At 45.3% G+C, this 12,500-nt stretch overlaps 1 protein-coding gene across 1 annotated transcript in view; it reads left to right on the top strand.

Moving 5' to 3' along the window:
- Positions 1-12,500, top strand: part of LOC134441102 (regulating synaptic membrane exocytosis protein 1-like) — a 179,044-nt gene that overhangs the window by 64,396 nt on the left and 102,148 nt on the right. Inside the window, 2 exon segments of the mRNA XM_063191293.1 lie at positions 470-685; positions 7,633-7,644. Coding sequence (XP_063047363.1) covers positions 470-685; positions 7,633-7,644 — 228 coding nt within the window.

The raw sequence follows: 12,500 nt of genomic DNA, 5'->3' as shown, positions 1-12,500 counted from the left end.
CCGATCAAGGTCATGGGATGTTCTGAGGATATTGTCTATATTGAACAGAATCTAACATGCTCGAACAGTGACCTTAGAACTTTCTGCTAACTTAACCCTTTTTGTCTTTTCTTCTTCTTTTTGTCCTCCTTCCTTCCCATCTCATGCCCAACCCAACTCTCTCTCTCTTTTTGGTTCTCTGCCTGTTTCTAATCCATCCATCCATCCATCCATCCATCCATCCATCCATCCATCCACCCATCCACCCATCCATCCATCCATCCATCCATCCATCCATCCATCCATCCATCCATCCATCCATCCACCCATCCATCCATCCATCCATCCCATTCCTTCCTTCGGCCTCTCCTCTCCGCTCCTCTGTCTCTGCCCCATCCCATCTCCCCTCCTCGTCTTCACCAGTTTGCACCAGCAGTTTTCCAGCTACAAGGAGCAGGTGCTTCGGCAGGTCAGTGTGGAGGGACGGCAGCCTCAGCAGCCTCAGCAGCAGCAGCAGCAGCAGCAGCAGCAGCAGCAGCAGCAGCAGCAGCAGCAGCAGTCGTCGGGTGTGGCCAAGGACGACGCGCCCACCTGTGGCATCTGCCACAAGACCAAGTTTGCCGACGGCTGCGGCAACGTGTGCTCCTACTGCCAGACCAAGTTCTGCGCCCGCTGCGGGGGTCGGGTCTCACTGCGTGCCAACAATGTAAGTTATACCACATGAAATGTGACAAAATTCGTAAAGGAATCTTAGACATTAAATTTCCAATGATAATATAATAATATATTAATTTCAGGGGACATGGAGAAGGCAGGGTCTGTTTCAAAGGTACCTGACTTTAATATAGGCCCAAAGTGCAAGGGGAAATCCTGGTCTGTGTTCATAGTGTGGCCCTTGGAGGACGTTTAGGGCCCTTGGAGGAATTTGACGTGGCCCCTCGTATGAAAAATGTTCCCCACCCCTGCCCTAGGGTGACCAACCGTCCGGGCTCCCTCGGACATATCTGGGTTTTTATGACCTATTAATGACGTCCGAGTGTCCGTTATCGTCTAACCTCCCTTCCTTGTCTTGAGCCCGTAGCCTTGAGATGCGAGGCAACACGTCATTGATGATACAAGTTGTAATCAATGCCTTGCAAAAGCACAATTCAATGGGGATTGTCTCATTTCCAAGCGGGATGTTGAATGCGTAAAAGTCCCCCGATGTGCCTAGGCTGACAACTTTTTTGAGGTGGGGCGTCAGCAGAAGGAGATCACAAGCACGTTAGGACGGGAGGTTAAACAATGGCATTCACATTGTGGTGATGTGTCCGGGTTTTCACATGCCAAAATATAGTCACCCTACCACACACACAATAACCGCTACCACCTATCATTAGAATTACCTATGTACTTACTGCAATAAAAGAAAACGAATGCTTGAAGTTCGATCGTGGTTAGTTTGTTAGTGGTTTGTTTTTAGTTGTTGGTAATTGGTCCCCAAATCCCCAAAAAATACAGTACAGGTGTATTCCCAGAACATTTACAGGAAATATCTGATTCCTGTAGTTTAAAGATGGAATGTTGTCGTATTAATGGGTAGAATGCACTTGAAGATGATAATAATTGAATTTGGCATATCTGTATGTTGAATCTACACCCACAAACCTGCTTTGAAGAGCTTTTGATGTAATCTATCTGGCACAAATCTGGAACAATAATTACAAAGGATGGCACTGTAGCTGAAAAGTAAGATCTATTGTCAATAATTCTGGACATTGTTCATGGCTCCAACTTGAGTGAGATTTGTCAGTGCTTCTATCCCAGTTATCCTACTTGATTCTATCCCAGTGAAGATACAATATACTGAGGTGTTTCCAAATGAGGATTTCTTTTTTGAACAGCAAAATACTGTATGTTGGTGAAAACAAATGACAAATAGTTACACTTTAACATTGGGTAGGAGGAAACACAGGTGAATGCAACAGACTTTGTTAAACGTTGTAGATGTGTGCCTTTGTATTTGTGTGATTGTGCATGCATGTGTTTGTGTGTGTGCATGTGCGTGTTCATGCATGATACGTGTGTGTGTGTGTGTGTGTGTGTGTGTGTGTGTGTGTGTGTGTGTGTGTGTGTGTGTGTGTGTGTGTGTGTGTGTGTGTGTGTGTGTGTGTGTGTGCTTGTGTGCGTGCCTTTGTGCGTGCGTGCCTTCGTGCATGCGTGCGTCTGTGCAGGTGTGTGTGTGTTACTGTATGCTGTGCACCCTTATGGTGGCCCCCTCCCTCCCCAGTAAAAAGGTTAATTGGGCATTATAGAGAGGATGCGGAGGGCTCCCCTCCTGTGAGGCTGGGGGGGTTCAGCAGGTGGGAGGGTGATGGGGGCTCACAGCGGGGCTGTCCTGTGACACCCAGGCTGCCTCCGTTAGGTGGAGCAGGGTCGTAGCAGCAGATTGTGGGCCCTATGTTCAATCAGCCCCAATGGACCCCCCAGCCATATATCTAAAGTACATAAATTGGACTGTGTGTGGGCCCCCTATATACATGGGGCCCTGGTGACTTAGTCAGACTTTACACCTGAACGACACCCCTGCGTTGGACCTCCGTGTGGAGCGGAGTGGGAGGGGAGCGGAGTGGGGAGGGGAGCGGAGTGGGAGGGGAGCGGAGTGGGAGGGGAGCGGAGTGGGGAGGGGAGCGGAGTGGGAGTGGGGAGGGGGAACCCTAAGATTGGAGCCTCCTCCTCCTCCCTCATCCCCTGTTGCGTGGTATTTACTGTGCCTTCTAGTCACCACACACCACCCGCCATCACATCCACACCACAGGACCAATTAGCACAGCACCCCGTAATGAGCACAGCGGAGGGACAGGGGAGGGGGGGGGAGAGGAGGAAATGGGGAGAGAGAGAGGGAGAGGGAGGGAAAGAAAGAGAGGAAGGGAGAGAAAGGAGGAGAAAGGGGGATCGTATGAGAGAAAGAGGGAGGAGGAGAGAGATAGAGGAAGAAGAAAGGGGGGAGAGAGAGAGAGAGAGAGAGGAAAGGAGGGAAAGAAAGAGGAAGGGAGAAAAAGGAGGAGAGGGAGCAGCAGAGAAGGGACAAGGGAGGACAGAGCGAGGAGAGTGATGGAGGAAGAAGAAATGGGGAGAGAGAGAGGGAGGAAGGGAGGGAAAGAAAGAGAGGGATGGAGAGAAAGGAGGAGAAAGGGGGAGCATATGAGAAGGGACAAGGGAGGACAGAGTGAGGGGTAGAGGAGGAAGAAAGGGGGAGAGATAGAGAGGGAGGGAAGGAGGGAAAGAAAGAGGAAGAGAGAGAAAGGAGGAGACAGGGAGAGCGTAGGAGATAAAGTGGAGAGAGAGGGGGATAGAGGAAGAAGAAAGGGGGAGAGATAAGGGGAACAAGGGAGAGGAAGAGGAAGGAGGCGAGAGAGAGAGAGAGAGAGAGGGAGAAAGAGAGAGAGAGGGAGAAAGAGAGAGAGAGAGAGAGAGAGAGAGAGAGAGAGAATCGAGGAGAGGGAGGGTGGGATAAATACAGAGCAAACCAGAGAGGGGGGGGGGGGAGACAGGGGGGAGGAATACAATTGAGAGTGTGTGTGTGTGTGTGTGTGTGTGTGTGTGTGTGTGTGTGTGTGTGTGTGTGTGTGTGTGTGGTGGGGGGGGGGCGGAGGGGGTTAGAGAGCTATAGAGAGAAATAGAGAGCTAAAAATAAGACATAAAGTAATGGGAGGGGGGACGAGCAAGGGATGAAATTAAGAAAGGAGTGGAGGATGGGGATGGGGGGTGGGCTGAATTTAACATTCCGAAAGAGAGTAGCCTAATTGAGATGGGCAAAAACATCAGAGGGACTCTGTTTGCAATTGTGTGTGTGTGTGTGTGTGTGTGTGTGTGTGTGTGTGTGTGTGTGTAAGTATGCATTTGTGTGTGTGCGTTTGTGTATGATGAGCATGTGTGTGTGTGTGTGTGTGTGTGTGTGTGTGTGTGTGTGTGTGTGTGTGTGTGTGTGTGTGTACGTGCGTGTGTGCTTGTTGGTTCGGCGCATGGGGAGGTTGGTAATTACCACATTACCATGTTGCACATCTAAAGCTGACCACCTGGAGCGAGGCATCATATCTGCCCAAAATAAGCCTGTCCGTTCTCGACAGAGACGCTCATCTATGCTGTCAATCTCACATCCTAATTTTGCATCCAGTTTTTAGCAAGTACACTTTTGTATGCCCAGCATTCAAGCATGTGAAACATGCCACTTTTCTCATGACTTTCCCGTCCAACTCCAAAACAGATGATACAGAAAAGAAGGAAAAGGCAGATGCATACAGAAGCTGAATGCTATCCAGGGGTGTCAAAAGTGAAAGTTAAAGTAAATATGCGTTCTAAATTGTAAATTAACTGCATTATGTATTTTTTTTTGGGGGGAGGGGCTTTATTATCATAGGACAGTGTGAGAGTAGACAGGAAATGATTGGGAGAGAGAGACAGGGCAGGGCCAGGAAATGACCCTGGCCGGACTCGAACAAGGGTCGCCGTGGGCAATGCAAGCCCAAATGTAGGGGGCTTAAATGGACTGCATTTATATAGCGCCTATCCACTTCTCCGAGCACTCAGAATGCTTTACATTGTATGCCTCACATTCATCCATTCACACTCACATTCACACACCGGTGGCAGTGACTTGCCGAACGGCTCCTCCAGAGATTCTTCAAGTATGTAGAGACATGCCAATGTAATAGGTTGCTATGGGCACCTAACATGACCAGGTTCCGATCTGCCTAAAGGGGCGTGTCATAATACTCCTAGCATTGAATAGAACAGTCCTTAGGTCTGCCTAGGTCTGCCTAAAGGGGGAATTCCCCCCCAATAATAGAACCCGGAAACAATGGGCCAATGGAACCTCTCTCTCTACTCTCTCTGGCTCCTCTATCACCTCCACCACCGGCCCTTCTGAGTACAACACCAGCACATTACACAGCTGCACCATTTACTATGTTATTACTGAAAAGCACTAAAAACCTAACAAGAATCCACCACACATTTGATCCAAGAGACAAGTACCGGTCAACTCTTTACTTAGATAAGTTACCTGCGCTGGAAGGACACAGCTTTTTTTACTTTTAATTTTACTTTTACTTTTGACACCTCTGATGCTATTCAAACTGTATTGAAACATTCACTGACATTACCAGCGCTTGTGTGCTGCTCTCCTGTCCTTGTTGTGCTTAACTTCTGTCATTTTTTCCCCCAATGCAACTCTCTGATAGCATTTAGTTCTTTTTCTTTGTCCTTCTTTTCTGCATGCCCATGTGTCAATGTTAGACAGATACTCTGATGGTCTCTGTCTGTCCTATGCATATTTAATGTTAGCATTGAAAAGATAACTGATTGTACGTAGCCTCTTAGTGCAGATGGGGTCACCGGCGGACCTATGCACTATTTGCTAAAAATACTACATAACAACATTGCTATGACATTACCAAGAGCCTTAAGTAACAGATTAAGATATAGCCATTAATTACACTTTTTGTGACAGTAAAGTTATAACTTTGGCTCTGCGCTAAGGGGTTACATTTCTGACGTTTTTCACATAAGTCCTCTGGGACCTATAGCTGATGATGAACCCTGTTCTGCTGAGTCAGGCATTTCCTCTCATTTCCTGTGGGGGGCAGCATACTTTACTTTCTGATTCAACCCAACCATATCCTCAGCAAGGAATATGAAAGCAAAATCAGTCAATGGACGGTATATGAGAGAATTTTACAAATGTTACATAATATTATCTGTAAGATGATAAATTGGGTGGCTTTCATGCGTTAAATACTGCTAATTGAAAATAACAAGAGTAATCAATGAGCCATCAAGCTTTTTGTAAATACAAAAACGTAGATAAAAACGTACACTTTAATGTTACAGACCTGCAGTCCTTTTTCTTCATAAGAGATGTTGTTTTATCTTTTTTTGCCGTGTTATAAAACCAAACAAATAGTGTGGGAAAGTCTGTCTGTTATAAAGAGAGGGTTATTTATTTAGTCAGGCGGAGTGGATCCCTGTACTCTCACGGAGGACAAAGGCATGTCATTGGCGGATTGTTGTACATTTTTACAACTTTGAGAGCTGGCATGCAGTCAGGCCTGATGTTATTGTTGGCGGGAGCCATAAAACTATCCAATAAAAGTAATGAATTAAAAGCCAGAAGCGTCTTGACTCGGAGCTGGGATTGCCTCATTCCTGCAGGAGGCACCTTGGTATACAGAGTGGGAGTCCACGTCTTGACATCTCCTTATGGCTGGCAGTGCACTCAGTGACACTGAACAGAGGGGACGCCGTGGGTTCTATTCTAAAGTGAGGCAAGCAACGCAGGGGTGTCGTTCAGCGGGGTAAAGTGTGACAGAGTCGCCAGGGCCCCATGTCTGTACGGAGACTAGACCCGGAAACCAGAATAAAATCGCCCATTCATCTCTGTGGGAGACTTGAAGCAATGCATCTCCTCACCATTTCTGGCTGGCAGTGCACTCAGTGACACTGAAAAGAGGGGACGCCGTGGGTTCTATTGTAAATATTTTTTAGTGCTTTTTTTGTCTTTGTTTTTGACAGGACAATGAAGGCTCGAGCGTTATGCCACAGCAGGGACGTGGGTTCTATTCTAAAGTGAGGCAATGCACAGGGGTGGGACTAGACTCGGAAACCGGAATAAAATCACCATTCCCATTCATCTCTATGAGGAGACTTGAAACAATCCATCTCCTCACCAATTCTTGCGTCTACTCTATTTTGTGCAAACGGACGGCAGCTTCCCGTCAGTTTCAAACAAGTAAAAAAAAAAATTCCAGGCTGACCCTTTAAATGACCAATGTCCATTGTCAGTTGATTTGATTGACAGTAAGAATTATTTGACAATTCTTTTGATTGACAATAAAACGCAACCACCGTCCTATCAGTGCTGGTTCTCAGCGTCGCTAAGGAACAAATGCGGACATTTAGGGCGGAAGAATCTTCGCAGATCAATCGCGGATGCTTCAAAGCCATTGAATGGAATACAATAGATGAGCGCTATCCATGTAGTTTAAATGCCAGTGAGTACACTCTAAGCCAGGAGTACACTCTAAGCCAGGAGTTCCCAAACTCTACCATAACAAGCCCCCCGTACGTATTAGTTTCCAGCCAAGGCTCCCCGTACATGGCTCATGAAACTATTTTTTCTGTGCACCCCTTTTCACAACCATAGTCATGGTTTGTGAGTCAGTGCCCCACAGGTGTATTAAAATAAATAACTATAATAGTACCCTAATGTTTAGAGATTCAATAGATTATAATGCATTTCTTAACTAATGGAAATATTATTTCCTTTATTTTCTACATTATTTCTTCAATGTATTCAATAATTTCTTTATTGTTTATTAGTTTCATTAGTTAGCTTATTATTTATTATTTGTAGTTTATTATTTATATACTTTCCTATACTCCCCGCAAAACACTGCTCTAAGCATTAATGAGAAAGGATGTGGGTCCGTCACTCACAATCTATGCACCTTAACATATCTTCATTTCCTCTGATGGGCCGGAGTGAAAGATTGCACTCTGCCATTCTCCTTTAATGTATGTCCTTTCTCTCTTTCCCCCCTTTCTCTCTCTCTCTCTCTCTCTCTCTCTCTCTCTCTCTGATTTCTTCTTTCGTAATGGAATACTGGAAAAAAGGATGACAAAGTGGTAAGGGCTTTTTCCGTTTTCCGCATCATTCAGTGCTTGTACTACAGAATAAAGATGGTTAGAGGTGAGAGCGTGATAAAACACGCAATGGCTGAGATGTGTGTGTGTGTGTGTGTGTGTGTGTGTGTGTGTGTGTGTGTGTGTGTGTGTGTGTGTGTGTGTGTGTGTGTGTGTGTGTGTGTGTGTGTGTGTGTGTGTGTGTGTGTGTGTGTGTGTGTGTGTGTGTGTGTTGTGTACGTGTCTGTGCGCGCGTGTGTGTCGATGCGCGCGCGTGTGTGTGTGTGTGTGTGTGTGTGTGTGTGTGTGTGTGTGTGTGTGTGTGTGTGTGTGTGTGTGTGTGTGTGTGTGCGTGCGTGCGTTCGTGCGTCCGTGAGTGTGTGTGTGTGTGTGTTTCATCCTTCATGCCTTCATTTATCCTTAAATTATTATAATAATTAAATTATTTCTGTTAAAAATAACTCCAGTGTCGCCTTTCTCGCCCGTCATCTATTGTGCATCCCCTGAATGACTTAGTTTATTTTTATAACTGTCTGGCTGTGGGCAACAATTAAATGCCACGGACAACAATGGAGACCTTCAGGAGAGGAGAGTACTGGCATCAATGAGATGCTGTATTCTACATTGATGTACCATTGAGAATATGAGATCATGAAAAAAGGAGGCTCACACAAGGCTTGTGTGAAAAATGTATATTGTAGTCGAAAATTTACAACAGAAGTCAGAGGTTAACTGGAGCAACAGCTACTCCAGTTGCTCCAGTTAACCTCTGACTTCTGTTGTAAATATTCGGCTACAATATACATTTTTCACACAAGCCTTGTGTGCGCCTCCTTTTTTCATTATCTCAAGTGAGAACTACTTTTTGTCAGTGGATGCACCAAGCAATACACTGGTCTAAAGTGTAGGCGCAGACGCCGACCTTGTTGGTTTTTGTCGTGTATAATATGTGCACCTTGCATTTTGAAGAGTTCACCTGCACCACTTAATGAATGTAAAAGCTGTCAAAATTCAACAGTAGCCCATTTACTTTACTTTATTCAGTACACACTTTCATGCATCAACTATTAATAGCAATACGCAAATACAATATACTACCATTCATAACATTTAGACACGTAGCCCCTTGATACACGCTGTAATAGAAAAGTTAACAACCATAGTACTACAATAGACCCTACAATATTCTACCATTCATAACATTTAGACGCTTCATATTTGTACACGACATAGTGCTACGTGCGTGTGTGTGTGTGTTTGCCATTCTATATACAGTGTGTCTCTCATTCATAATACTGGCCTCCTTGGTGTCAGAGTGTCAGAATTACTTCCAGTGTGTCTCCCATATCATGTTCCTATCTCTGTTACATCCAGTTGCGTGTGTGTGTGTGCGTGCGTGTGTGTGTGCGTGTGTGTGTGTGTGTGTACGTGCGTACATGTGTGCGTGCGTGTGCATGTGAGCAAGGCATGCGCGTGCGTGTGTCTTTTCACACAAATCTGTGCAGACGAGCTCAGTTAGCATATGTCCCATCCAAACGCTTGATTCTAACCTGGCTTCCCCTGTCTACCTGTCTTCCTACCTGTGTCCTCCTAACCCCCCCCCCCCCCCCCACACACAACCCCCACCCTTAACCCCACCCCGACCCCCCACCCTTAACCCCACCCCGACCCCCCACCCCCACCCCCCTCCCTCTAGAGTCTCATTCTGAAAGGCAGGGTACGTAAGCTGTGCACCGAATATGGACACCCCCCACTGCCCCCCCAGCTCCCCACCCCCCAACCCTGAGTAGTCCAAGAACATGGTTAAGTGGTAAACCCGGGTAGGTTAACCTGCACCAAGTGGTACATCTTCTAATAGATAGCCCACAGTTAGCCATTTAGTTAAGAAAAGGTGACGCTTTACTTTACGGTACAGTTGCCATATGTAATTATTGTGTACTTTCTGGGTAACAGAGAGAAGCTACATGGTATCTAATGGGTAAAAAGGGGGTAATTACATAGTAAATACTATTAATTAGGTATCAACCGGCTAACAGAGACAAGTTTGATGTTTAGATGGTTAGAAAATATGCAATAGTTTCATATTAATTCTTGAGATATGTGTATACCATGGTATTTACTTTGTAATTATCCCCTTTTTACCTGTTAGACCATGTAACTTCTCTCTGTTACCCTGTTGTTACGTAGAAAGTACACAGTAATTAATGTACCGTAAAGTAAAGCGTTAGGACTCCAGGCTCTTGTATTAGATGGTCTACCACTACCTCAAGGTTAACTTAACCTGTATTACTACTTAGCCAGGTTCCTGGCATACTCCTGCATGTCGTCTGATGTCTGAAGTCTTGTCTTTGCATGAATTTGTCACCCCCTGCAACCTCCCCTTTCACTACATGTATAAAAATTGTTTTTCAGTTTTCAGATACATCGAATATGTATCTTTTATTTAAAATGGTACTGGTTGTGGAATACTGAAAATTGTGCTAAATAAGTGTGTTTACATTATATGTGTGTTTGTTTGTTTGTTTGTTTGTTTGTTTGTTTGTTTGTTTGTTTGTTTGTCGTGGGGTGCTACAGTAGATGATATGGTGTTTTATTTTTGTTTCATGCCAAAGACCCCAAAATACATGAAGCTGGGTATTGCTATATATTGTTATTACTAATGTTCTATGCAGAACTTCGTTACTCTTGTGTAGAGAAATCACTTTCATGCATAAAGGTTCGCAGCCCGGGCCTAGGGAGAGGGATGCCCAGATTTGAGTCCGCCTTACCTTGCAAATATTGTCTGAGGCTTCAGATGACTGTGCCCCTGGGCCTGTCCAAAGCTGTCAGTGGCCAGCTCTGGACTGTTACTACTATGAGCCAGGACCTTGTAGGGAGTGTGGTGGCGGTAGCGAGAGGCTAACTGGATGGGCTGGTTATCATGAGCCAGGACCTTGGAGGGATGGCAAGCGCTATTCCGACATACCGCCAGGGCTCTAAATTAACGCACGCCAACATGCCAAATGCGGGTGAAAATCCATTTTGGCTAGTAGAAAAAATCATCCATTAGCCAATTTGGCCGGTAGACTCTAGCGCGCGCCCGAACGTCAAACAGCTGCCAGCACAGATCTGTGGCTGACTGCCGTCTGATGAACGTAAAACGGCGCCTACATTACCCATAAACATTAGGCCTACCGTCATGATGTAGCCCACACCCATTGGCTGGCCGTTAATCACAATAACGCAGCTTCACATTCATTGGCTGCGTGTTAGATGCCCGCGCTGGAACTACTGTTGATCAAATATTTTCAATGAGCGGACTAGCGCGGATTACTTCGGTTTTGTAGGTTTTGGACGGGTGAAAAAGAATGTGGCAGTGGTTAGAGCAAGGTTATGTGTCGGTGAATGCAACTTGCAACTGTAGTGACGCTGAAATGGAGTGGTGTGGTGGTGGAGCGAAAACGGCATGAGTGGAGGAGCATGACAGCTGTCCGTCAAAACCGTGTAGCCCTGCTGTCAGAAGTCGTCTGATATTTGCGAGGTCCTCGCAACTACCTACGATGGAGTTGTCGTTTCCTAATAATGCCCACGCCATCGGAAAGACCATGCACGAGTTTGACATGGATGAACGAGTAAGTGAAAAAAAAAAAACGGTAACAAAAAACTAGCGACGCTATGAAAGTAGCAAAGTAAGCTGGTGGTCTCCGTGATGTTATTGGATGTCTACTAGTTTAGACAAAGCGTAGCCTAATTATTGTCATTCCAAGCGCATGATATTAGAGTGAAGCCAGTATTAATCCTGCAGGAACCTAAAGGTGTGAAGCAGCAGCAGCAGCAGCAGCATAAAGAAACACACAATGCAGACATCATGCACATCGCACTGAGTTGGCTGTGTGTGTGTGTGTGTGTGTGTGTGTGTGTGTGTGTGTGTGTGTGTGTGTGTGTGTGTGTGTGTGTGTGTGTGTGTGTGTGTGTGTGTGTGTGTGTGTGTGTGTGTGTGTGTGTGTGTGTCCTCCTCTTCTCCTCTCCACCCCTCTCTTCTGTGCATTGTCCATGGCATTTGGCCTACTGTGTGTGAAGTTTAAGTGATACTGTGTGGGGGATATGAGGTTTTGTAGTGTTCGGTTGTGTGTGTTTGGCTAGTGTATCTTGAAAGTCTGGTATGTGTGCAACATGTGTGTTGAAGGCATGCTGTTTTTGTGTGAGGTGTAGGCCTATACTGCATGTAGGTCTGGTATGTGAGAGGCATGTGTGATGCAATTCACTGTTTTCAGAGGAAATTGAATAAAATATAATGAAAATGCAGGTAATAAAAATAATTACTAAATAATTATAGAATAAACTGAACAGTGAAATATGTTGAGTATAATGTTTATATTGTTTATCTGTGTTGAGGATATAGTTTAATGGAATAATTAAAAGCAACATAATTAACGCATGGTTTATTTTGGTGAGATAAAAAAATGGCTAGTTGACCTTCCATTTGGCTAGTAAGAAAAAATGTCTACTAGCCAAATTGGCTGGTGGTGGAAAAAGTTAATTTAGAGCCCTGGATACCGCTATTCCGACATACCGCTATTTCGACATCCGACATGCCGTAGGGTTAGGGTTAGGGTTAGGGATAGGGTAACTGCGTGCACTCTAAACTGATAAAACCTGAGCAAGGTATCGCAAACCACAGACATGGCAGATTTCGGTGGGAAACGTAGCGGTATATTGGTCCCACAGCCCATTGTTCCCACAGCTTATACATACTGGCCCATGTTCCCACATTTCTAAGAATTTATTCAAATTTAGGCCCTATGTCCCTTGGCAGGGAAAAAGGCATGTTCTCTTAGTTTACTCGGAAATGTGGGAACATGGAGATGTGGAAAATAGGG

This window comes from Engraulis encrasicolus, chromosome 24 (assembly GCF_034702125.1).
Source record: "Engraulis encrasicolus isolate BLACKSEA-1 chromosome 24, IST_EnEncr_1.0, whole genome shotgun sequence".
Classification (NCBI taxonomy): Eukaryota; Metazoa; Chordata; class Actinopteri; order Clupeiformes; family Engraulidae; genus Engraulis; species Engraulis encrasicolus.
This window is presented reverse-complemented; position numbering and strand designations above follow the sequence as displayed.